General features: G+C 45.6%; 1 protein-coding gene across 3 annotated transcripts; it reads left to right on the forward strand.

The window, feature by feature from the left end:
* Positions 1-1,921: 1,921 nt before the first annotated feature.
* On the forward strand, positions 1,922-21,135 carry PDCD6 (programmed cell death 6). Of its 3 annotated transcripts, none has more exons than XM_084619050.1 (6): positions 1,922-1,993; positions 9,172-9,233; positions 14,402-14,446; positions 16,203-16,361; positions 18,726-18,835; positions 20,590-21,135. In XM_084619050.1, exons 4-6 carry the CDS (start codon positions 16,205-16,207, stop codon positions 20,686-20,688), a joined length of 366 nt encoding a protein of 121 aa, XP_084475176.1. In that variant the 5' UTR covers positions 1,922-1,993; positions 9,172-9,233; positions 14,402-14,446; positions 16,203-16,204; the 3' UTR covers positions 20,689-21,135. The 3 variants fall into 3 exon arrangements, with proteins under 3 accessions (XP_084475176.1, XP_084475174.1, XP_084475175.1); XM_084619048.1 differs by lacking the exon at positions 1,922-1,993 and adding an exon at positions 2,000-2,162; XM_084619049.1 differs by lacking the exon at positions 1,922-1,993 and adding an exon at positions 2,000-2,162 and having other exon boundaries at positions 16,203-16,355.
* Positions 21,136-26,837: the final 5,702 nt, after the last annotated feature.

The raw sequence follows: 26,837 nt of genomic DNA on the forward strand, positions 1-26,837 counted from the left end.
CCATCAACTATTTATTCATGTGTATTTCGATTGTTTTACCCACATGATAATGTAATGGACAAGGCATATTCAGAAAAGCAGAGTGTTGATGAAAGGCCAGAAAAATAATTTCTGAGGAAAAAATGGTTATCCGGTTAGCTAGACTAGGGGTGAACCCAGGGCTGGAGTAACCACTAGGCGAACTAGATGGCTGCCTAGGGTGCCAAGATTTGGGGGCGACAAAAAGCAGTGCCCCCAAATTTTTTTTTATACTATTGCTCAGGGGCAAGTACCTGTCAGTCTCCAGCGTTTGGTTCGCGCCAGGGCCAGCAGCCTCTTCGCCTTGAAGTCTCCCCCACTTACCCAGGGGCCATCCTCTCAGCCTCCCTGGCTGCGGCTGCCCGGGAGGACGCGAGCAGGGGGCGCTGCCACAGAGACGCAAGGGGACAGGCTCGGCTGGGGCCCCGCACCTGCCGACCAAGAGCAGCAGGAACTAGGCGCCGCTCGGCAGGTGGCCCGAGCCCAGGGCAGCAGGGGCAGGCAGGGAGCATAGGTGCCCTGGGCTCGGGCGGCCTGGCTCCCCCTGAGTGGTGCCCGGTTCCTGCTGCTCTTGGCGGGCAGGTGTGGGGCCTCACCTGAGCCCGGCCCCTTGTGTCTCCTCCACAGTGGCGCCGGGCGGCAGTGGCTGGGGAGCCTGAAAGGAGGAGTGGCCCCCGGGCAAGTGGGAGAGACTCCAAGGTGAAGAGGCGGCTGGCTCTGGCGTGGCCCAAGCACTGGAGACTGCCCCTGCCCCATCCCGGCACTGCCTGCCGCCCAGCCCAGTGAGTGTTACCTGCCCCACCAGCCTCAGTGCCCTGCCCCATACTGTCAGCCACCACTGTCAGCTCACTGTGACACCAGCACCCCTTGGCAAAGGGCCCCCTGATCTTCATAAACAGCTGTCACCGCAGGCCTGACAAACTCACTGCACCTTACACGTGTCTTACAGGCACTTACCCACAAAGAGGAACGTGGAAGGGATTTACACAAGGCTGCTAACTTGTCAAGAGTGAGAATCATTGTGAGATGGATGCAGGGGTAATACTGAAGGAATAATGTATTTACCTTAAAAGTACGCTTTACAGATTTGGAGTAGAAATTAGTCACCAAGGGATAATGGCCCTTTGGGGCAAGGGGGGTTTGTCACCCTGCTTAATCTGGCTGGTGACGCAATGCAAGGCTCAATTGTTTAGCTTTACGCAATAATAAGACTTTGAATGGGACACCAACAGAGGCAAAGGCAAACAACTGAAATGCCTAAAAGGCAAAAAAAAAAAAGTTACGACAGCCCTTAACCGTTCTGACAGGCTGTGTATAATGCTCAGTTCACTAGTTTTCGGAGGTTGTCTGCGTGGGGGGGGCCGCAAGGTGGAAGTTTCGGCTAGGGCGCAAAATACCCTTGCACCGGCCCTGAAACCGAAATGGGGTAATCACGTAGGATACAGTTAAGAGACCTTTAGGTGCAGGGATCAGCGCCTCGGATACAGCAGAGGCCAGCCTGGGGCCTGTTTCCAACCGCCAGTGGCCGGCTCGGGCGGGACGAGGGAGTCATCGCACCGCCAGCTTCACCGGGCGGCCCCTCAGCACCCCCCGGCGCGCGCTCTGGAGGGCGCCATTCCCCCGCCCCCTTCGTTCCAGGGGACAGCGGACCCGACCCCCCCCAAGAGTGCGCGAGCGGGCTGGAGTTCGGAGAACGCTGGCGGCAGCGGCGCGAGGGGTGACGGAGCGCGCGTACACCACACTGCGGAGGAGGGAGGGGCGCGTAACAGCCGCATCAGAAGAGCCGTTGCGCTTGAAAGATTCGCCTGGGGGTAAGAAGGGGCGGGGTTTCTCTTAGAATCCCCACAGTGGGGGGGGGTCGTTCCCCACCCCGCTGTGGAATCCCAGGGGCGGAGCCAGGCCGCTCGCAAGGCTGGTCAGTCATGTGATCCCCGCAGGGACGCTGCGCCGTAGACGGGCAGGAAGCGGAAGTGAGGTAAGAGTTCGCGGTCTCCTGACCGTTGCGGAGCTGGGTCGCTGTTGCGAGCGAGCAGGGTTGTGTGGCGCGGGAGGGCGATGGCAGCAGGGTATCAGTATCGGCCCGGCGCGGGGCCCGGCGCCCCGGGTATGCAGGAGCCCAACTTCCTGTGGGGCGTGTTCCAGAGGTGAGAGCCCCCGCGCCGAGGGGATGCGGCTGCCGTTACTCGGGTGTCCCCGCCAGCAGCAAACACCCTGGGGCCCCCTTCCCCTCAGCCTGCCCGGAGCCGCCGGGTTACCCCGCCCGGCTCCCACCGCGGGTCCCCGCCCAGCTGAGCCTCGCCGCCCCCTCCCTCTTCAAAGGCCGCGTCTGGCCCGGTGCAGCACCGCGATCGGTGGGTCAGTTCCTCCCGCCCGGCCGCGGGGTGGAGGTGGCTGCACCCGGGGCAGTGTGGGAATAGCCCCTGCTGGGACGGAGAGCGGCCCAACCTGTCCGCGCCGGGCCGTTCCGGTCTAGCCGCGCTGGCCTGGCTGAGAGGGGTGTGCAGACAGGCCTGAAGAGCAGCCCCTCCCATGTCAGCACTGAGGCTGGGAGGTGTGTGAAGTCCCTTCGGAGCCGCCGGCTCTGAGGGCGGCTGAGCACGTACTGGGCGCAGCGCTACTTGCAGCTCCTGGGGACACTGCGGGACAAAATAAACGTGGGGCCTGATCCTCTCTTTGGGGGTAGGGAAAGCAACCCTGAAACAGACTGTAGGTTTCCCCACTCTATTGCGCTTTTACTGGAGCGCTTGATGAGCATCATGCGTTGTGCTCTTCTAAGATGTCTCTCATATAGCTAATTAATAGCTAATACTTCGTGTTGTATGCCAAAACCTGTGATGAGGTGATTATCCCTTACTGATTATTTTTTCTCCAAAGGTCACTCTCAGTATTTGTAGTGCTCCACCTGCTTGGTTTTAATAATATGGGTTTCTTTCATCTATTCCCTGCCTTTTCTTTTCCATTAGTTCAATGTTCATTGCGCAGGTTTTCACACTCATTTTAAATATCATATTATTGAGTTGATTGTTTTCGGTGGCATATACTCAAATTGTTTGGGGTTTTTTTGGTGGCTTACCAGCGTCTTTGACGATTCATTCATAACTATACATATATTCATTTCTATTCATGATTATTTTTCCTATTCCTGTGGCCCTTGATACTTTTTATCACCAGTTAAAAGGATTATATTTGTGATACCTGTAACATATTTACATGATAAGCTTTGTAATGAATGGCTTTAGAGAAGACAAGATCATAGAATATCAGGGTTGGAAGGGACCCCAGAAGGTCATCTAGTCCAACCCCCTGCTCAAAGCAGGACCAATTCCCAGTTAAATCATCCCAGCCAGGGCTTTGTCAAGCCTGACCTTAAAAACCTCTAAGGAAGGAGATTCTACTACCTCCCTAGGTAACGCATTCCAGTGTTTCACCACCCTCTTAGTGAAAAAGTTTTTCCTAATATCCAATCTAAACCTCCCCCACTGCAACTTGAGACCATTACTCCTCGTTCTGTCATCTGCTACCATTGAGAACAGTCTAGAGCCATCCTCTTTGGAACCCCCTTTCAGGTAGTTGAAAGCAGCTATCAAATCCCCCCTCATTCTTCTCTTCTGCAGACTAAACAATCCCAGCTCCCTCAGCCTCTCCTCATAAGTCATGTGTGCTAGACCCCTAATCATTTTTGTTGCCCTTCGCTGGACTCTCTCCAATTTATCCACATCCTTCTTGTAGTGTGGGGCCCAAAACTGGACACAGTACTCCAGATGAGGCCTCACCAATGTCGAATAGAGGGGAACGATCACGTCCCTCGATCTGCTGGCAATGCCCCTACTTATACATCCCAAAATGCCATTGGCCTTCTTGGCAACAAGGGCACACTGCTGACTCATATCCAGCTTCTCGTCCACTGTCACCCCTAGGTCCTTTTCCGCAGAACTGCTGCCTAGCCATTCGGTCCCTAGTCTGTAGCGGTGCATTGGGTTCTTCCGTCCTAAGTGCAGGACCCTGCACTTATCCTTATTGAACCTCATCAGATTTCTTTTGGCCCAATCCTCCAATTTGTCTAGGTCCTTCTGTATCCTATCCCTCCCCTCCAGCGTATCTACCACTCCTCCCAGTTTAGTATCATCCGCAAATTTGCTGAGAGTGCAATCCACACCATCCTCCAGATCATTTATGAAGATATTGAACAAAACCGGCCTCAGGACCGACCCTTGGGGCACTCCACTTGATACCGGCTGCTAACTAGACATGGAGCCATTGATCACTACCCGTTGAGCCCGACAATCTAGCCAGCTTTCTACCCACCTTATAGTGCATTCATCCAGCCCATACTTCCTTAACTTGCTGACAAGAATACTGTGGGAGACCGTGTCAAAAGCTTTGCTAAAGTCAAGAAACAATACATCCACTGCTTTCCCTTCATCCACAGAACCAGTAATCTCATCATAAAAGGTGATTAGATTAGTCAGGCATGACCTTCCCTTGGTGAATCCATGCTGGCTGTTCCTGATCACTTTCCTCTCATGCAAGTGCATCAGGATTGATTCTTTGAGGACCTGCTCCATGATTTTTCCAGGGACTGAGGTGAGGCTGACTGGCCTGTAGTTCCCTGGATCCTCCTTCTTCCCTTTTTTAAAGATGTCTTATTTTAGCAGGCAGGATAAAAAAAAAAAACAACTTTTAAAAAGGCCCCAATTCTACAGATACTTAAATATGCTTAATTATATTACTGCGAGTAGTCTCTCTGACTTCAGTGGGACTGTGCATGCCAGTCAAGTAAAGCATGTGCGTAAGGCCTTGTTTACACTTAAGAGTTTTGTTGAGCAAGTTATGCCGACGATCAAAGAGTGGTATAATTACATAACTTGTGCATGTTCACATGACACTCCTTCCGTTGGCGGAGCGCATCCACAGTTGGTGCTCTATCATCAACAGTGGATGAAGTAAACTGGGTAGCTATCCCACTGTGCACTCATCACTTTCTGTAGCTAGGAGTTGTGGGAAGGCAGAGTGGATCGCAGTGCATCATGGTTACAGGCTCAGTGTCCCACAATACAGTGTTTTCCATCCCATCATTCCATGGGCTTCCAACTGTGTTTTGCGGCATTTTTCAATGACCTGTGTTAGCTGTATGGCTGCCATCTCTGTCTGAAAAGATGGATCCTGCACCGCTCTCCACTGTTGTGAACACATCGTGGTTGGTCATGCAGTCTGTCATGAGCACCCAATCTGAACAGGGATCAGAGTTGCCTGACCTGCTGCATGCCCTAGAAAGAAACACCACCAGCGTACTTTTGGCATTCATGGAGCAGCAGCACATGGTGGACCCTTGCTTTTGGGCTCAGGAAGCAAGCAATGAGTGATGGGATCACACTGATATGCAGGTCTGGGATGACGAGCAGTGGATGCAGAACTTTCAGATGCGGAAAGCCATCTTCCTGGAACTGTGTGCAGAGCTCACCCCAGCGGTGTAGCAAAAGGACATCAAAATGAGAGCCGCCCTCTTGGTGGAGAAGCACGTGGCAATTGTGTGGAAGCTGGCAACTCCAGACTTCTACCAGTCAGTTGCAAATCAGTTTGCCGTCGGGAAGTACACCGTTGGGGCTGCGTTAAGGCAAGTGTGCAGGGCCATTAGTCTCTTCCTGCTACGAAGGACTTTGACTCTTGGAAATATGCATGAAATAGTGGGTAGCTTTGCAGCAATTGGATTCCCGAACTGCAGCAGGGCAGTAAATGGCACGCATATCCCGATTTTGGACCCGGACTGTCTTGCAGTGGAGTACATTAATAGAAAGGGGTGCTTCTCTATGGTATTGCAGGCGTCTGTGGATCACCATGGGCGTTTCACTGACATCAACACACGGTGGTCCGGGAAGGTATATGACACATGCATCTTCAGGAACACTGGCCTGTGTAGCAGGGGTTCTCAACCTTTTTTTTTTTTTTTTGAGGGCCCCCCCCAATGTGCTATTAAAAACTCCACAGCCCACTTGTGCCACAACTGTTTTTCTGCATATAAAAGCCAGGGCAGGCATTGGGGGTAGCAAGCAAGGCAATTGTGGCGTGGGGTCCTGGGCAGGGGATCCCACAAAGCTAAGTTGCTGTGGCTTTGGCTTCAGCTCCAGGTGGCTTTCTGCACTGGGCCCCAGCAAGTCTAATGCTGGCCCTGCTTGGTGGACCCCCTGAAACCTACTTGGTGGACCCCCACGGGGTGGTTGAGAACCACTGCTGTATGGAAAGCTGCAAGGAGGAACTTTCTTTCCAGACCAGAACATTCCAGTGGGGGATGTTGAAATGTCCATAGTGATTCTGGGAGACCCAGCCTGCCCCTTGCACCTATGGCTTATGAAGCCTTATATGGGAAACCTGGACAGCAGCAAGGAGCACTTCAACAATAGGCTGAGGAGGTGAATAATGACCATAGAATGGTATCTGCATTTGGCAGATAAAGGCAGCGCCAGCGTGCTTTTAATGGCAGATTAGACCTAAATGAGGAAGATATTCCCATGGTCCTAGCAGCTTGCTGTGCACTCCATAATATTTGTGAGGCTAAGGGTCCAAAGTTTCCCCCTGCGGTGTGGAATGCAGAGGCAGATCACCTAGCAGCTGATTTTGAGCAGCCATATACCAGGGCTACTAGAGGGACACAACAGGGTACTATTCGAAACAGGAAGGCCTTGAGGCACCATTTTGACAATTAGCACCACTAATATCTCTTTCTGTACAGCTCTCTGCCATGCTTTAAAATTGTCATGCAAGGTGATAACTTAATGATTCCTGACTGTGATTTGTAGTCTGCAAATGATCCAGTTGCCATTGTGTATTAATTTCAGTAGCAACCACTGTGTGTGGGAGACAGACAAAGGTTGGTGATCTTTCAGATAATTTTTGTTTTTTGTTATATATAAATAAGCAACATACACAAAACACTTGATGGGAAGGGAGATGACAATGAAGGGCAGGGTGGTCTCTCAGAGCTGAGTGCAAGTCCAGCTATCATTTTGGAAGCTGTCGAGTAGAGGTAGAGTGAATAGGGTATCAAGATGTGTTAGGAGATTGGAAGGAATATATGGGAGGAGTTTGGGGAGAGCAGGGCAAGCAGTTCTGTATTGGCTGTAGTGGAGGAGAGCACACATGAATTCTGCCTGCGGCATGATTAGGGACTTCCAACATCTCTGTTTGGTCCTCCATCATTTTTTATCATCCACTGCTGATCTATTAAAATTTGGTACTGACTCCCCTTTTTATCCTGCCTGTCTATTTTATAATTTTCTTTTAAAGTCTCTCTCCACACCCTGCGTTCTTGTTTATCGTCCTCCAAGGATTGGAGCACATCTTGAAACATGTCCTCCTTGCTCTTCCTCAGTCGCTTCCGTATCTGGTGGAAGCGCTCCACCCTGAAGGTCACATCCGCAGAAGCACAAGAAACAGAATCATGATTGTTAGTACACTCACAACATTGAATCATGCTAGTAAAATACAGCTCTTTGTTTTACATACGAATCTGTTTCTCATTTTCTCTTGGCAAGCACAGAGCTCAGCTAATGCCTTAACCATGATTAGTTCAGCCCGGGGAGGGGCTCAAGATAGGGCAATGGGTTTAGGTGTTTAAGGGGTTCACTGCAGGTGATTGGGGACAAAATTGTAAATTCTGCCACCACTTTCAACAGGCAGGGGTCATTGTAGCAGATATCTCACTCCTGAGGATAAGCAAGGATGAAAGGGTGCATCTCCTGGATGCATGCAGCTTCAGACTGGGTCCCTAGGCTGCTTACCTGTATGCCGCTTTGCGTCCCTGCACAAGTGACTGCCAATTGTAGGAAACCTTCCTGTGCCAATGGGGGAAGGAACAAAACAGCTCTGCCAAGGAACCTTCAGCAGAGGATTGGCGAGTACCTCCAGGAAAGTTTCTTAGAGATCTCTATGGAGAATTCCTGTGAAATCCTAGTGTGCAACACCACCACACTGTTCCGCAGCACTGCTTAGCTGCACAGGTGAATGTGAAGCACACGCAAACACAGCTAGTTGTGTACATTTCTATCCCTTTACCCACTTCTAGAATATAACAAAGCAAAGAACAGCTCTGCCTCATATAAATGAGCAGCATCAACTCAAAAACATCGCTTACCAGAGCTCCCTTCTCCTGTATCGTGCAGTCTAAAGACAGAGTGCTGGGACTGGCTCAAACCGTCTGGGGTCAAGATGAGGTCCTGGACAACCTTGTCCCGTCTTGTCCTCCAACTCAACCTCCTTGTCCACTACTTTGTGCTCAGGGTTGATTTCACGGTCTCCAGCCCCGTGGAAGTATCCATGGGGTTCATGGAGGTGGGCTCACAGCTGAGGATGGCATCCAGCTCCTTATAGAAGCAGCTGGTCTTCAGCAGCAGAGCAATGGTTTGCCTCTCTTGCCTTCTGGTACGCCTGCTTCAGCTCCTTGATGTTTGCTGGAGTGGAGCTGGGACTGCACAACCTCCCGTCCCCATATACTCAGCAGATCCAACAGCTCCGGAGTGCTTCAAGTGGGACACTATTTGGTTCATGGAGCCGCCATGGTCAATGGGAAGATATGATATGAGCTCTCCACACCGAGCAAACAAAGCAGAATTTCAAAAATTCCTGGGCCTGTAAAGGGAGAGGGGCGGATGCCTGTGTACCTGGTTGCAGAGCAGCGGGGTTTGAACTGCTGACTAGAACAGTCAGGATGGGGCATTTTGGGACACCACCTGGATGTCATTTATACCAATATAACCAACCACAGTGTCCACGCTGACACTTTTTGTCAATATAACTTCACTGCAAAAAGCTCTACGCTTCTCGTCAAGGTGGTTTTATTTCGCTGGCAAAGCAGGAGAGTTTTGTTGGTGGAAGGAGCATTGAAGAGTGTGCACCTCCACTGTTTTGTCAACGAAACCTGACTTCTGTCAACAAAACTGGAATGTAGACAAGGCCTAAGGGTTTTTGTTTGGTTGTTTGGATTGTTTTTATTTTTTTTCCTGAATCTGGGCTTTAATTAGTATAAATGTTCTCCTTTTTTAATTTTTTCTGATTAAAAACAGTTTTCAAACTATTACTGAAATAATTCTCTCATTTAAAACAATTTTTTTAAGTTACACATTTTAAGGTGAAATCTTTAAAGTTTGTATTTGTTTTCAGGGTTGATAAAGACAGGAGTGGAGTAATATCTGACAGTGAACTTCAGCAGGCATTATCCAACGGTAAGTGTGACTAAGGGGAAAAAAATAGCTTCTTATAAATTTAGCATATGCATTTCTTATTCCCCCTTTGGTTACATGATGTAGATCTCTTCTAAGAAGTACAAAAGGAAACTGAAAATCTTAACATATAACAGGGAGCAATTCTGCAGTGGAAGACTGAGCAAGAAGTGAATAAAAAAGGGAGCAAAACAAAAATCGGAGACAGATAAGATGTATAATTCATAGCTGCAGAAGGTTTCTTTTTTCAGACCTTAAAGAAGAACTGGATTTTTTTTTTAACATTCTCTCTTAGCTCAGCTCCAGTTGTCAGTTTCTCTGCATTGGATTGTTTATTCTGGAGAGAGAAAGCATTAAGTAGAGCATCCTCCAGCTGTCCTCGTTTTCACAGAAATTAGGGTGTAATTATGATCCATATTACTCATCGCTTCTCAATGTGCCCTTCATTTTTTTTTAAACCAGGACCAGTGTATAATCCAGGAAAATTTTACAAGAGCACTTCCAACCTGTCTTGCTGCATATGTAATCTTTGTTGCATACCGTGGTGCAGGAAATTAGGATGGTAAGAGGTATAATGGTCAGTGATGGTTTTTAATAGAGACAGAAATAACTGGATATTACAGAAGGAAGGAGGTGGTAAAGTGTTCTCATTAGTGCTTCACAAAACCATTTATTTAGTCTGTCATAAGGTGGGTGAGGCAATATCTTTTATTGGACCAACTTTTGCTGGTGGGAGAGACAAGCTTTCAGGCCACACAGAGCTGCTCTTCCGGTCCCACTGTAGCATTTCAAGTGTAGACAAGTCTTAGTTACAGTTGACTACGAGGTGCTGTTCATACATCTTTGATGTCTAACTACAGTGGGCAGTTTTTTCTGATAATTTCATGCCTTTTTCTGGAACACCTGAGAGGCTCGTGTTGGGTAGCTGTTGCATTCCCTTTTCCTTTCATGTGGGATACCTGCAAAGTTTAATTCTGTCACCCTTTCTGCACAAGGGGTCTGTGATGAAGGTGAGGCGAAGTGACATTGGGTTGCAGTGCTATCAGGAACAAAATATTTTTATTACTAATCATCTGACTTGGAATATACCTAGGAAACAGAACTTACTGTGGAGTACAAAATGCCATTAGTCTTCTGACTAACAGCAAAATAAATTAGTTGTTTACCTGGGATAGTAGGAACTACTCACTGTATCACACATTTTTTTACCCAGTAACTAGAATAGCCTGCTTGAAAGGGTGAAACTTCAAAATTGTGGCAAAAATAGAGAAACTGAAGAAATTTGGGTCAATGTTTTTGTTCACAATTTGTTTACAATAATTTTGGAAACCTGTCTTTGCCAGCCTTTCTACTTTAAATTCCTCAAATTAACCTTTTTTTCTCTGTGACCCACTTCAGTGTTGTTATACAACTGCCATAATTTCTATATGCCTTTCTTCCTTGACTGTTCACAGTATTGGTTAGCAGTTTGAACATTATATATAGTTATAAGGAATCGCCACTTAGGAATTGAACACTGGAAAGACTGAAAAACAGATGAGCTAGGCTGTTTATATAAATGCATTAACAGATATCTTGCCCACATTCCATAAGTTTTTGTATTCTAACAAACCAAGCACCCCAACCATTCTCAATTCCACCTACTCCCTTCTCCCAGGATATAATGGCAGTTGATTCCACACAAGCTCCTTCTCTCTTTCCATTCACCAGTGATTCCACCCATTCTTTTCTAGGCTTCTAGATGGTTGTATATAAATTTACTGTAGTTTCTAATGTGCATAGTAAGAACATAGATGTTCTTATCACATCCCTTTTAACTTTGTAAAGGAGAAATATTCTAAAGATTGACATAGATACTAGAAACATTAAGATCCAGACTTTTGGAGTGAAATGCCTGCAAGCTGCTTGAAAGCTTTTTTTTTATTTTTATTTTTTAAACCCCTATTGGCTGTATCAGTTGGCCCGTACACACTAAACAGTTCTATCAATTTGCCAAGGCATTTCTACTTACAATACTGGAAAGAATTCAAGCAGGTCACACTTCATCCTGAGAGAATCTTTGTGCAAAAGAGACATGGGAGGTGGCAAATCTTGCAACTTAACAGTGGCCACTGTAATTGGCAGGGCAATAGTTCTTTTAGTATGAACTTATTATAGAAGCGGGTGTATTTGTAGTTTCTTGAACAGACAGTTGTGACGAAATGGGTATTTTCCTTTATGTTGTATGTGAGCCTATGTGAGTGTTACTGTTTTGCATCACTACTGCATATGCCTCAGTTTCCCTGTGTGCTGTAGCAGTGTCTTGGTGGTAGGAATAAGATGTGAGACTTTGGCTGAGAGCCTCTGGGGCAGGTGAGGCTGCTCCAGCTGCCTGCACGTATGCTATGGCCGGTGCCCTTTGTAACCTGAGACCCAGGAGGGGGGTACAACCAGGTGACTCTTTGCCCCGGGAAGCAAGACAAAGACCAGGAGGAGGAGCAACGGGGGAGGTCTGAGGGCAGGTCGCTAGAAACTGGGCAGTCTGCTTGTGGGGACTGGCGAGGGGAGTCCAGGACATCTGGCCTGGGATTCCAAGATGGACTTGGCTGAAAGTCACTAATTTCTGTGCCAGTAAGCTCTGTTCTACACTGTATTCCTGTCAACTAATAAACCTTCTGTTCTGCATGCTAGCTGAGAGTCACAGCTGACTGCAGAGTTGGGGTGCAGGGATCTCTGGCTTCCCCAGGAGTCCCGCCCGGGCGGACTCACCGCAGGAAGCGCATGGTGTGGAAGGGGATGCTGAATGCTCTGAGGTCAGGCCCAGTAAGGTCGAAGCTATGTAAGCTTCTTGCCTTGGCAGCAGTATGCTCAGAGAGAGGAGGCATGCTCCCCGAGAATCCTGGCTGACTTCATGTGGACTAGTTCCAGAGCATTGCGCCGGTGACTTTGTGACAACAGTGAAAAGCCTATGTACTGCCAGCAAATAGGAGACTTCCATGGAGAGCAGAGGCCTAAGCCATTATTTTTGTAGAATTTAGGTTTTCAATATGCTTTGTGGCCCATTTTCATTCATTACCAGTGATAAGCTCAGTTATAAGCTCAGTTATGAGGATGACCTTCCAAACGTGAACCAATGCCATACTGACATCCAAATCTGCAGACAGCACCAATGGTTGTCACTGCTGTTCAAAAGCAGGTGGATGGTGAAAACAACTCCCCCAAGAAAAATAACCCAGTGGGTTTTTTTTGGTTCTTGAACTCATCACTGTGATTTACATCATCCCAACAGCCATTCATAAGAACGGCCATACGGGGTAAGACCAATGGTCCAGCTAACCCAGGGGTGGGCAAACTTTTTGGCCCGAGAGCCACATCTGGGTGGGGAAATAGCTTGCAGGGCCAGGGCAGGGGGTTGGGGTGTGGGAGGGAGTGTGGGGTGTGGGAAAGAGGGTGTGGTGTGCAGGAAGGGGCTCAGGGCAAGGGGTTGGGGCAGAGGAGGGGTGTAGGGTGTATGAGGGGGCTCAGGGAAGGGGGTTGGGGTGGAGGAGGGGTGCAGGCAGAGGGCTCAGGGTTGGGGTGCGGCAGAGGGTTGGGATGCAGGCGGGGCTCAGGGCAGGGAGTTGGCTGCAGGAGGGGGTTGGGGTGCGAGCTCCAGCCCAGCTCCACTTACCTGGAACAGCTCCGGGGTGGCAACAGTGTGCACCGGGGCCAGGGCAGGCTCCAGGAATGGGGAACCACGGCCAGTGGGAGCTTCGGGGGAGGTACCCTCAGGCAAGGGCAGCGCACGGAGCTCTTTGCCCCACCCCGTCCGGAGGGGCTGCAGGGATGTGGTCTGCCCGCTTCCTGGAGCAGCGTGGGGCCCTTGGCACCATGGGGGTGGCAATCCCGTGGGCCAGATCCAAAGCCCTGAGGGGCCGGATCCAGCCCGCAGGCCATAGTTTGCCCACCTCTGATCTAGCGCCACAGCCTACCTTCTGACAGTACTTGGTGCCAGATGCTTAAAGGGCATGAACAGAACAGGGCAATTTATCAAGTGACTGTGGATAATTATAAAACTTGAAAAAAAGAAAAGGAGTACTAGTGGCACCTTAGAGACTAACCAATTTATTTGAGCATAAGCTTTCGTGAGCTACAGCTCACTTCCTCAGATGCATTCAGTGGAAAAAAAACGGCTGCTACTCTGAAACCTATAAAACTTGAAACATTGACACTGGCTTCCATGAGGAGTAATGCAGTAAATTTGCAAAAAGAAAAGGAGTACTTGTGCCACAAGTACTCCTTTTCTTTTTGCGAATACAGACTAACACGGCTGTTACTCTGAAAGCAGTAAATTTGGTGAAGAAAACGAAAAGAGTTTTTTTTAAAAAAAAAAAAAATCACAGCTTCTGTGCATGCTCGGGTCAAATGTTATCAAAGGTCTTACTCTAACACTATACACAATCTAAAGTTTGAATTCTAATGCCAGCCCTAAAAGTTCTGGACTGGATAAAGAACTATTGACTTTTCTGTAAAATAAAAGCAAAGCACTTAAGACTAAAATCCCTATTAGCTTTGTATTTCACAAAGGATTCCATTGAACATTCTTCTTTTAAATGTTTAATTATATGCATGTAGTATTTAACGTAATGGATGAGATGGTAAATCCAGATTTTATATTGCCAGTACCTCAAATGAAGAGACACAAATATTGTCCTCTTCTTTATATGCTCCCTCCTCACTTGTGTACCAAGGGAGAAAAAAAATTCCTTCCTGATCCGTGCAGTAGTGTCTCAACAACCTGCAGAATGAGTTACTTTCCTGTTGATGTGCAAAAGTTGTAAAATGTTGGGTCTGCCTGAAACTAAGGCCACTAAGTGTACACTTGAGACCTATATTGATATAACTACATCACTCAGGAGTGTGGATGATGTCATTATAGCGACCTAACCCCCCACGTAGACAGTGCTATCTTGATGGGAGAGCTCTCCTGTTGGCATAGTAGCATCTTCTGTAAAGCGCTACAGCTGCACCATACGTGAAGACGAGGCCTTAGATACCACTGAGAAACAGCCGTATTATTTTGTGTATTGCCTCCACGAGATCCACCTCTGAGCTTTCTAGCTAGGCTGTCATCTGGGGTATGGTGGTTTTTTTTGTGTTATGGTTATTTTTCCTATTTAAGCTTCACCATACTGCTTTTCTGTCTGTTTCAGGAACATGGACTCCATTTAATCCAGCAACTGTCAGGTCAATTCTGTGTAAGTATAATTGTACAATGTTACATATTCAGGGTATGTCTTTTAAATAACATTTTTATTATCTCCTGTAGCTGATGGCTAAGGTTTTCACATGCTGCAGCACTTAGTTACATCATTTTAGATTAACAGTAAACTGAAAGTACATGGTACAATGTCTAATATATTCTTTATAGCTGATCTTTGCAGCAGCTTTGTGTAACACTGTGAACATCATTAATACAAGCTTCAGTTCTCCCTTCCAGTAACCCTGTTCCAAAAAAGCTATTCATTAGGAAGAAATAGTCCAAAGACCTAGTGACACCTTCTCTGTTTTGAAAACCTGTAGTCATTAGTATATTTTCTGTGTGTGTGTGTATTTTCCCACGGTTGCCGAGCAACTGTTAGGGAAGATTACAAGACAGCTGAGAAAATGGCATGTGTCAGAAACATAGGGAAAAAAGTCACCAATTTTTGACAGTAGCATTGTCTTCATGTTTGTTCCCAGTGACTTGCTGGTATTAAACAATTTTAAAGCCTTTGTTCTAATTACAAATATCAAGCAGAAAAACTGATTCTATGTTAACCTAAAAAAAAGACCAAAATGGAGGAGGAAAAGCAGAAACCATCTGACAGGTATTGGAGTAATTCTCAGCAATGCAAAAGAAGCTGGTAGCAAGTTAGTGGTATAGCAAGAGACAAACAAATGGAACTTTAAAAATGTCTCTGTTCCTCCCTCACACAGCTTATAAACAATGTATTCATAATTATTTACTCAAATCTGTTCAAGTATAGAGCTCAAATTGAATCTCAAGTCTGGTGCCATTTTATGTTTAGGTCCCTACCAAATTCACAGCCATGAAAAACACATCACAGACCATGAAATCTGGTCTCTTGAGGATTTTACCCTGTTCTGTACAGATTTCACAGGGTAGACCAGCGTTTCTCAAACTGGGAGGGTCCTGACCCAAAAGGGAGTTACAAGGGGATCACAACATTATTTTAGGGGGTCACAGTAATTGACACCCTTGCTTCTGTGCTGCCTTCAGAGCTGGGCACTTGGCCAACAGCCACCCTCTCCGGCTGCCCAGCTCTGAAGGCAGCACCCCGCCAGCATCAGTGCAGAAGTAAGAGTAGTAGTACCATAACCTCCTCTCTCCCCACCCAGTAGCCTTGCAACCCACCCACCCCAACTTCTTTTGGGGTCAGAATCCCTATAATTACAACACTGAAATTTCAGAGTTAAATAGCAATTTACAATTTTTAAAACCCAATGACTGTGAAATTGAGCAAAATGGACCGTGAATTTGGTAGGGCCCAACTTATATTGTAATAAATAAATAAAATAGTTGTAACAAGTCATAGAAATTTCCAATGAGACTGATTGAATGCTAAAGAATCCTTTGGGGGGTTTTCTATCCCTTTCTGATTTGCAATTCCTTCCAGAAGAGCAAAACCTTCATGCTAATCTGCTACTGATCCATTTGATTGCTAGGAGACTTCACTGTCACACAATTGCTCTTCCATGTTGCCTTCTTCAGTTACTTCCTTTGTTCTTTCCTATCCTCCTTTGCCATTTCACCACTTCCTCTCCTATCTGCTTTCCTGGACTCTTCTACTTCTACTTCAGGTCAGCACTATTTTCACACATCCTCCTCCCATTCATTTGTTTACCACCTCATCAGCCAGTCCAACCAAGCTCTTATTAAAGATGGCAAAATCTTACTAAAGACTTTAGTATAGTTTCTTATGTATTAATCCTTCAATTATGTTGTTTCAGCCATGTTTGACAGAGAGAACAAAGGTGGCGTGAACTTCAATGAATTCACTGGAGTCTGGAAGTATATCTCAGATTGGCAGAATGTTTTTCGAACGTATGATAGAGATAATTCTGGAATGATTGATAAAAATGAACTAAAGCAAGCACTAACAGGTTTTGGTAATATTTTTTTTATAGTTATAGTTTGCTATATAATGGCTGGTTTTGTCCAGAATTAAATTAAATATCTTTAAGGCTGTGCCACTTCGCAGTTGTGACACAATGGAATAATCAATTGTAAGCAATAATTGAGGTGGAATGTGGCTATTTCTCATTTGGATGTATGTGGCACTTCACAAAAGACTGACATCTGTGCCATGAGCAGCTTACAGATCATCTGAACTCTTTTGTTGAATAAAATTGAAAAATAATTAATGGGAATCAATGTATGCAAACTTGGTGTGACTCTTTAAATTCATACTTTATTAAACACCCTAAAAGTCTTACCAACGTTTCAGTTATAAATGTTTTAATTAGTGGCTCACTGTGCCATTGATCATAAAGCATTTACAGGCTGTAGAATTTTCCCAGAACTTTAAGGAATAAATTTAATTACCTACAAGGAAAAAGTTGTTGGAGAAATGCATAAATCTGTTTCCCTTCGCAGGGACACTTGAGGCACCTGTACATTTCTAGTGATAGTTGTCAGTATTCAACTATATTAAGTAACTTTTGAATTGTATTCTACAAATCCTGCTTTGATGAGAAGTTCTTAACCTTTATATGTAAAGTTAATATTACATATGTAACCTGCTGAAAACAAAATTAAGACTCTCATTCTGCTATGGAGAAGTCACATTGTTTGGTAACTTGAATTCTTTTAAAAATGTGAATCAAATCTGCATAGAACCAATGCTCTAAAACAGTTAGTTCTTCAAATTGCCACATCATTATATATACCTCAGAACTGCTAAAAGTTAGGCTAGTGTGTAACGCAGCTTATAGGCTAGCTAAGCGGGAGTAAAGGAGGAAGGGGAAGAGTTATCCCTCTTCTCCCTCCCCTCCACTCCTGTGGAAAGGGTGAAATTTTCTGAAATAGAACAACCTTAAGATTATTTTAATGGTCGTCTACTACACCTCCCCTTAGTATGTGGGCATGATCTAGAGCCCACTGAAGTCAATGGGAAGTCACCCACTGGCTTCACTGGGCTTTAGATCAGGCCCTACAAATGCTGAGATTAGGAAGCTTTTAATTTTTATCTATTTTCAGATAAAAACTGTAGAGGCTCTGAACCCTCCTTTTGATAATTCCTCCTGATTTGTTAACTGTAAATATAGCAGGTAAAACAGCCAAAGTGTCTGAATTGCTAACGCTTTCTTCACTGCCTCTTTTTCAGAGGAGAATGAATAATCCTCATGAATTTTAAAGATAAGCCAGTTCTAACCATCCCTTTTCAAGCAGCTGTGCAGAAACTATCAAATGGGTACCCCCTAGATCTTCTGAAAACCTACAGTAGGTGCAGCTGTGACAGGTTCCAGTAAACTCAAATTTCCACATGGCCAAAGGGATCTTATGAGAGTCTTGCTGTACGCAACTGACTGTATCCCTTCGTCCGTTGTACTCTGGTAGACTGCTAGTAGAACATGTTCCAGATCTTTTCTCTGTGCCTTACAGCTTCTGCTAGAAGTGCTCCAGAGGATCTCTTGTTTACTTGACATAAGACCTCAGAATATTTAAGTAGTTCCTCTCAAACCCTCTTAATGTTATCCCCATTTCCTCATCTGTAAAATGGGATAATAATTTGCCCACCTTTCTAAAAACACTGTTCAGACCCCGTGATAAAAGGTGTTAATATAAGCATGAAGTATTAACATTTTCACATGCTAAGCTTACTCTTAGTGAGCTTTGTTAAAAAAAGATGAGGTGTGTGGAGTGTTTCAAACAACAAAATATTGGTTGAAAATAATTCACTGTGTAATTAGCAAAACTCCTAGTCTTCTTGGTTGCTCCATCACGGCATTTGTATCACCTAGCAGTAATTGGAAGTTGTGACTTCAACAGAAAATGGCATTTGGAAAAAACAGCTTGTGCCATCCTGTTACGGCACAGTTACATTCTCTTTTGATGCAGCGGATAACAAGTTGTTCAATTGACTTCAATGAAAAAGGATATTAAAATGTTTAATTACAAAATATATTGAGCACAGCCCTAAACGCTTGTTTTAATTTCCCTTCTAACAGCATAATCATTTAAAATTCATTGTAGTATTTCATTTCATCGAGTTTGCAATTCATTCTTTTGTCATGTTCTTAATCATCACATGTTTTTTATATTGCTTCTATTTTGTTGGAGCATTTTCTTCAGTAGATGAATATATTGTAATATCCATTTAAGTTTGATTACTGTTCTACAACTTTTACTTAATGACTCTTGCCTGTTTGTTGCAACATAACTTACGCACATTTGCTTTTGTGTGTTATAATGCTCTTATATAAACTACCCAGCTTTGGTCATGTAAAACTTGTAATCCTTTTTCTTCTAAGGATATCGACTCTCTGATCAATTCTATGATATCCTTGTTCGGAAATTTGACAGACAAGGAAGAGGACAAATTGCTTTTGATGACTTCATTCAGTGCTGTGTTGTGTTGCAGGTAATAGAAGAAATACATCTAATATCAAAATGGGAAGCCATGATTTGTACAGGAGTTGAAGCATGTGGTGGATCAGGAATTTAATTTGACATGACTAACATACTACCTCCTAGGAACGCTGTGCTTATATACACCTGTGTGTTGATCAGCCTTGAAAAATCTTAAAGCTCAATCTTGAGCTGTGAAGTGCTTTGAGGCCTCTTGGCATTACTATAGTACAAATAAGTACAAAATGACAGACCTCAATGTCTAAGTGCTTCCCTATTTTAGAGTGGCTCTTGTCTGAGAAGTGACTTAGTATCACTGAGCGAGAGATTCCATGTTTGCCTTCTAGAGAAAAGCTGGTCTCCCCTTCAATCCCCCCCCTTTTTTTAAACAAACTTTCTGCTGGCTTTGCAAACTCATTCTGGCCTTTGAAAGCCAAGCTGAATTCTTGTCTTGTGGCTCATGGCAATGAAGACTATGCAATCCAGATTCTGCCTTAGCTTACATTCATGCAACCCCAGTGTTGTCTTCTGGGGTGCACAGGGTGTAACTAAAATAGAATTTGTCCTGCTGACTAGAATCTAATTCTTATATTTCAGTTCTTGCATAATTTTATTGGCTCTGCAAGCCCAATAGAAATATATCTGTTCAGATAAAAGATTTTGCTAAGTTATAACTGACTATGCACATGAATCGTTTTAGAAGCCATCATCTTTTTGTAGCCACTCCTCGATAGAGAATTGTATTTTAAAGCTTAATTCAGAGCTGAGTTTGTCATTCAGTCAGCATTACAGATTTTTCATTTTAGCCTACACTGCAGGGCTAAACGATCTCTCACTGAAAAGCTCTCAGCGTTCCTCTGTTACCATGGTACTCAGAAAACAATCTGGAGGATTCAGTGAGACACGGTGGTGCTAAAACAACAAACTGTCTAAAGTTTTGCAGCATTCTGAGTGATGTTCCTTACTGCCAGTGTTTATTCCACAAGGTGTGGACAAATGTGCAGCATGCAGAAAAGGGAGAGAGTGACAAGTAGTATTTCCATTTTGTTTTTTGTGGGTCATCTCCTTAGCTCTGTACTGTTGGTGGTTCTGTCTTCCCACTGCAGAAACATCAGTAGTTTCCTACAAACATTTGTAATGTTAATCAGCACCCACAGCCTTATGCATTGTAATTCCAAACTCTGGTTTAATATAGTAGAGATGTTTAATGATTGACAGGCATAGTCGCTGGTTATAGTGAAGTTATTAAAGTGGTAACTTGTTTCCATAGTATTTTTATACTAGGCCTCTTTATTTTTATACAACACTATAACTATGCATGGTTATTTACATGCAAGTATGATGCAGCACATGACCCATCAAGTTTATAACAGATAGCAAGGTTTGCTTTTCAAACATACAAAGGTTCTTGTTGAACCAGCTTGCGAATCTTATCTGTCCAATGGGGAAGTAATTTTGCCCCCTAAATTTCTTGGCAGTCATGTGCTAACAAACATTGAGCTGGATGCTAAACAGAACGTATACAATTCAAAGGCTACATATTATATATAAAAGATGTAATTCAAGACATGGTATGTCACAGGGAGGTGGCGAGGGGGAAGCTTATTCATCCACCAGGTAAGAACAAAGAGAACCACCTTTTATCTTAGTCATGGAATCTAAATTTCCAAACAATCACCCCAGGGAAAGCTCATGAATTTGTTCTTGCTGGAAATGCATCCCAAAAACCTCAGTTTACATTCATCTGAACGCTTTGTTTCTTTCCAGAGGCTGACTGACATATTCAGGCGCTATGATACTGATCAGGATGGCTGGATTCAAGTGTCTTATGAACAATACCTTTCCATGGTCTTCAGCATTGTATGACAGTGACCAGTGCAAATGAGATTGACCATTAGCGATACAAAGACTGGAGTTGCCAAATCTTGTCACTTACTGAATATGACTAAAATGGATATAACTTGTTTCATTCTCTTACATTGTGATGTCACCAGCTTCAGAATGTTTGTACTCAAGCTGCTCAGCTTTTATGTTGTATTACTATAGCAACAATGGCCATATCACCCCTTAGTGCAAAATTTAGAATTGTTTGTGATGTCAGTGCTAAACACTTTTTTCCAGATTATCATGCATGGGGAAAAAATATTTTTTTAGAAATGCCAAATTAAAGTAATAATGCTTGTTAATTAAAAGGGATGTAAAGGTCTGACAGAAGTTGCACAACGTGGTTTGCACGTGCCTTACTTTTTTATAAGGAATTAATGTATTAATTTTTAATACAGAATTTAAAACAGTAAAGACATTAGACAGTCACACTATCCTGTCCAGTTTTTGTGCATAAGGATGTTTCTCCAAAGGCAGCTCTGATAGATCCCTGCTCTTTGAATCTTGTGCTTCATGATGTCTGAACTTAAACCTCAGGTGTGGTGAGCCATTCAATGGCCTTAGCAGCAGCAGGGGCAAGCTTGTCTTCCTGCCAGGCTCAATAGCCAGCAATTGTCCATACGCTTAGTTCTTTACTCATCATGGATGGGTGAGACTTGGAGCCTCCTTTTAACTTCTGCTCTCTGCTCCCTGTTTATGCCTGACCCATTTGGTTCCAGCTCAGTTTTCTTTTGTTGAGTTCTTAGCTAAGTGCAGATACTTCTTTGAGTGATGTCCCTGTGAGTGCTCCACTTCAGGTGATTCTGCACCCCTGGTGGGAGAATTCAGACAGCAGTGCCTGGTCGGGTCACACATGCACCCTCCCTGTCTCGCACCGCCAGTAGCAGTAAACGAGCGCTGTGAGACCAAACCTCCCCTGCCCTGCCTCAGTTCTTTCTCCACCACCCTTAATCTGAGTTACAGCTACCAGCAGTGCCTCTGTATGACTTACCTTGAGGTATAAAATGAGCCAGCATTTCCCAAACTCTTTTGGAAGTTGCCTTCAGGTTCAGAGAGTGCTGCCACTTTGCATCTTGAAGCTGGCACCTCTCTGAAGAGATGGAGAAGTTGCTGCCTGTTGAGTTTGCTGAGGAGAAGGTACAGAACACCAATCGTGGCTGCTCCAGGTTGCCTGTCTTCTGCAGGAGGAGCACAGACTGGCATGGTGTGAATACTGGTGCATGGGATGGAGCTGGTCTGTCAACTGCTCCCTGGTATCACACATGGAAGTTAGAGATCCCATACCGTCTGTTCTGGCCCTGGATTATCAATTGAGTTCTGTACCAAGGAAGGCAAGGCCAGCACCAGCTGTTCCTGTGCTGGTGGCACATCAAGTAGTAACAGACCTCCTCTGCCTTTCTGTCCAGTCCTTTCCCTTTGTCAAGGACTTCACAGGGCTGCATCTTTTATAACCCTATTGGCTGGGCAGGCTGCTGAACCTGTGGGTCTGTCAGCACCAAACACTGCTATTTCCCTTCTACAGTCAGTGGAAGTGGGGCTCATGCTGGGCTCACCCCAAGTCACCGCTTCAGCATCCCTGCTGCCAGCACTGCTGATGTTACCAGGGAGGCACTCACCACCCTGCATGTTGGCAGGGCTAGTCACTGCAGTACTGCTGCTGACTTGGGAATCAACATCACTTCCAGCACCAGAAATAACAGGTGGGCTTGGTGCTGGAAGTACCATTTCCACCATTGCTGCCAGTTTTGGGCTACAGCTGGGTCAGACCAGTTGCTTACTAGGGCTGGCTCCACCTTTATCCCCTGAAGCCTAGGACTCTGCGGCATTCAGGTGGAGATCTTCCACCTGACCCACATCAGGGGCCACTCATGGATCAGTGTAGGCACCAGGATTAGCACTCACCTCACAGTTTGGACAGATTTAAATCCACTCCCAAAGATAAGGACTCTAAATGGATGGCCCTAAGGGGGAGGAAGATTTACATCTCTTGGTTACAGGTATGCATTGCTAACCACTTGCCCTTGCTGTCCAAATACAACTTTGAATTGGATGGCTGTGTCTAAATTTGCAGACCTCCTGCCCAAAGCCTCAAGGGAAGAATTTTGAGCACTTATTACAGAAGGCTGCTTGATGGCAAAGACTTCATTGCAGTCCATGCTGGACATTGCAGATACTTCAGCCAGACTCGTGGCCTTGGCATGAAAAGGGCATCCCTGTGATGACAGAGTCCTTGGGGGGGGGGGGGGGAAGGTGGCTGAGACTCTGCACTCTTTCAAGGACTTAAGGTTTACCCTATGGTCCGGAGCAAGGCTATATATGCTGGCAGGGCAGAGGCACCACTGTGGTGGTCAACAGCAGCAGTATCATCCACAGTACACATTTGGGCAGCCTTTCCCTACCCCAGGATAGCAGGACTATGCCAGAAAGGGGCATAGGTCCCAGAGGAGGCAGCATTTGGGTCCAGGGTTTGACCAGTCAACATGCCTTTCCCTGGCATGCCCCAAGTCCATTTGGACTACTTGGTCCAGAACAGTGCTCCAGTTATTGCTCCCTACTACCCATCCCCTCCAGTTAGGGACAGGCTGGATTGCTCTATTGACTCTGCTCCTGTGTTGTCTCAGAATGATTGGTTTGTTGCTCTGGACCTTCAGGACACATACTTCTATATGGTGGTCTTGCTAAGTCACAGAAAGTTCCTTCAGTTCGTTGTAGCAGAGCACCACTTTCAGTAGATGATGCTTCCCTTTCTTCTAACCCTTGAGTGTTTATCAAATGGATTGTTGTCATGACAGCATATCTCAGGAAGAAAGAAATCCCCCATCTTCCCATCCCTGGCCTAGTGGCTACTGAGGGGCAAGTGCAGAGAGGAAATCCTTTCCCATGTTGACCCTACACTGTGCTTACTTGACCATCTGGGTCTCATCCTAAACAATGGAAAGTCCACTTTGAACTGTTTTCTGAGTGGGAAATGGTGGGGCCCTAATAAACTCTAGGACTTTAAGAGAGTTTTTGTTGACTGACCATTTTCAGGAGATTCACCACCTTTCCCCGAGCCTGTACTGGGGAGCATAGCTGGGGTTGCTGAAAGTTCAAGGTCTGTGTTGGAACAGAAATGTTCACTGCATATCAATGTGCTGGAGTTTGGGGCTATCTACAATTCATGTCATGTTTTCCTGGGCCATATCAGGGGCTCAGTATTTCACATACTTACTACATTTGAATGATATTGTCTGTATGTAAACAAGCAACAGGGAGCACACTCCACAGTGCTCTGCTGAGAGGCTATCAGGTTGTGCAGTTACTCATGGAGGAGAGGTTTCAGAGTAATAGCCGTGTGAGTCTGTATTCGCAAAATAAAAGGAGTACGTGTGGCACCTTAGAGACTAACCAATTTATTTGAGCATAAGCTTTCGTGAGCTACAGCTCACTTCATCGGATGCAACTGTAGGATGAGCTGTAGCTCACGAAAGCTTATGCTCAAATAAATTGGTTAGTCTCTAAGGTGCCACAAGTACTCCTTTTCTTCATGGAGGAGAGTATCACACTGACAGCCAACCCCTTGTCCGGCATCAGAATTAGTCTCGTGGACCATCTCAGCAGGAATTTTTCCCTGAACCACAAGTGGTCTCTGAACACACGTGTCCTCTAAGTCATCATTGCAGTGTGGAGCATTCCAGCAATTGACCTGTTTGCCACAAGGGACATCTGCTCTGCTCTGGTCTCAAGGGTGGTCTCAGTCCAGGCTCACTGTCTGACACTTTCCATTTCAGCTGACAGTTGGCTTTCCTTTACGTTTCCCCCGCTCATCCCATGGGTCATCTTCAAGCTGCAGGACAAGCTCATTGTCATTGCCCTGGCATGGCGAAGGCTGCACTGGTTCCCTGACCTTAAGCTGTCAATTCAGCCTCCCATGTCCTTTCCTCTTCATGCTGACCTATTCACACAGAACAGTAGTCATACCTTACATCCCCCACTCAGCTCCCTGCAACTCACAGAATAGCTGCTTCGTGGCTAAATGAAGAGGAAGAGCAACAGTAGAAAGCCCTTAACCAGAATGGCCTAGTCAGTGAAATAGAAGCCATTGTCAGTGTGGTCATTGGCCCACAGAATTCAGCAGATACTAGCTTCTATAGAGTACATGCTGCACCATCAGTTATTGGGACTTGTGCTTAGCTCTGTGAGAGTGTGGCAGTGATATCAGTGTTTCATTCCCCACCCCACCCCCATTTAGAGAAGGTCAGGCTTCTTTAGTATCATGGTAGCAAGATTGTTAAAAGGTTTGCCTCCATCCTCCAGTCCATGAGTTGGTTCTTCTGTGGGGCCTTAAGATAGTCCTAGCAACTTTAATGGGACCTGTTTGAACTCTTGGCACCTTGTCCCTTTCCACTTTTGTGCCGAAACTGCCTTCCTGATAGCAGTAACATCTGCAGGAAGTGTGAGAGACTTGCAGGCAATGAGCTCACCTCCTTTTACACAGGTTTCAGAGTAGCAGCCGTGCTAGTCTGTATTCGCAAATAGAAAAGAAGTACTACACCTTAGAGACTAACCAATTTATTTTGAGCGTAAGCTTTCGTAAGCCAGAGCTCACGAAAGCTTATGTGCAAATAAACCCGATGAAGTGAGCTGTAGCTCTCAAAAGCTTATGCTCAAATAAATTAGTCTCTAAGGTGCCACAAGTACTCCTTTTCTTTTTACACCGTTCTCCAAAGACAAAGTGACTTTATAACCACACCCCACATTTTTGTCTGAAGTTGTTTCCCAGTTTCATTTGAATCAGGCAGTATATTTATCTGTATTCTTTCCTAAGTTGCGTTCATCTCCGAAGCAGCAGCAGCAGCATCTCTGTACCCAGACATCAAGCAATGTCTACCCTTTCATTTGGACGGGACTAATCATTTTGTGCTTCACCTCACTTGTTTGCATCATATGCAGAGTATATCCTGCATATATCATATGCAGAGTATATCCCATGGGCAAGCAGTCTCTTCCCGGACAGTCTCTGAATGGATAACATCCTGTAGCAAGACTGCACATGAAATGGGGTCAGCTATGCCTCCTCAGCAGCTGCAAGCTTTTTATATGAGCGCACAAGCGAAGTCAATAGCATCCCTCAGAGCTGTCAATAGTGGTGTTTGCAGGGTTGCTACGTGGTCATCTGGACATACACTTACAACCCACTGTGCTAGTGCTTCATCTTCTAGGGCGGATGCAAGTTTCGGAAGGGTGGTCCTGTAATCCTTGCTCAGGTAGACTCTGTGCCCTGCTCCCTGGCGTGGGTACTGCTTGTGAGCGACCTAAGTGGAATACATGGCTGCATCACACCTCAAAGAACCACAGTTACAAGAAGTTAGTTTCTTCTTCTTTGAGCAGCTGCAGACGTAGTCCACAACCCATCCGCCATCCCCTCTGCATAAGTCTAGGCTCTGGGTGTCTAGTGCAAAGAAATGGGTGGGGTAGGGAAGAGGGTGGTGGTGCCACATATAGCCCAGGGCCAGGCTATGGCCAGGTGCCGCATGTAGCCCAGGAAAGGGCTGTGGCCACAAGGCCTGAGCGCTGCCCCTCTATGGGTTCTGCTAGGCAAAATTCTCTGGCTACAGCGTCCTGGGCCACACAACTGGAATACATGGCTGCATCACATCTTGAAACATAGTTACAGTAAAAAACCATTTCTTATGGAACCAAGACAGTACTGCAGCACTTTATGAGGGGAAGAAAGTTCTCTCTAAAAGTTGATAATGGAAGCCACAGGAGTGCACAGCACAATCCCAGTCCCACATTCTTGCTTCAGTGATAGTGCTATGGATTAATGAGCTTTTGATTGTCCTTATGACTCTACTGTGTGTTCTCATATTTAACCCCAACTACCACAAGTAGGGGAAGATTAGGCGAGAGGCCCTGAAGTACAGCACATGCCAATTTCAGATGATGCTCCCACAGATTATGGAGCACATTGGAAAATGTGTGTGGCAGGTCTAAACAGCCTATAATCAAAGAAAGGTAACCAACTACAAGACAAAAACAGCCGTGTTAGTCTGTATTTGCAAAAAGAACAGGAGTACTTGTGTGTCAAGGTTCCTCCCACACTCTGAACTCTAGGGTACAGATGTGGGGACCTGCATGAAAAACCTCCT

This window comes from Lepidochelys olivacea (genome assembly GCF_965140295.1).
Source record: "Lepidochelys olivacea isolate rLepOli2 genome assembly, chromosome: 2".
NCBI lineage: Eukaryota > Metazoa > Chordata > Testudines > Cheloniidae > Lepidochelys > Lepidochelys olivacea.

Coding starts and splice junctions, on each gene's coding strand:
- PDCD6 (XM_084619048.1), top strand. CDS start 2,074: ATGGCAGCAGGGTATCAGTATCGGCCCGGCGCGGGGCCCGGCGCCCCG. Junction 14,447..16,202: donor AACTGTCAGGTCAATTCTGT/GTAAGTATAATT, acceptor ATGTTGTTTCAG/CCATGTTTGACAGAGAGAAC. Junction 16,362..18,725: donor GCAAGCACTAACAGGTTTTG/GTAATATTTTTT, acceptor TTTTCTTCTAAG/GATATCGACTCTCTGATCAA.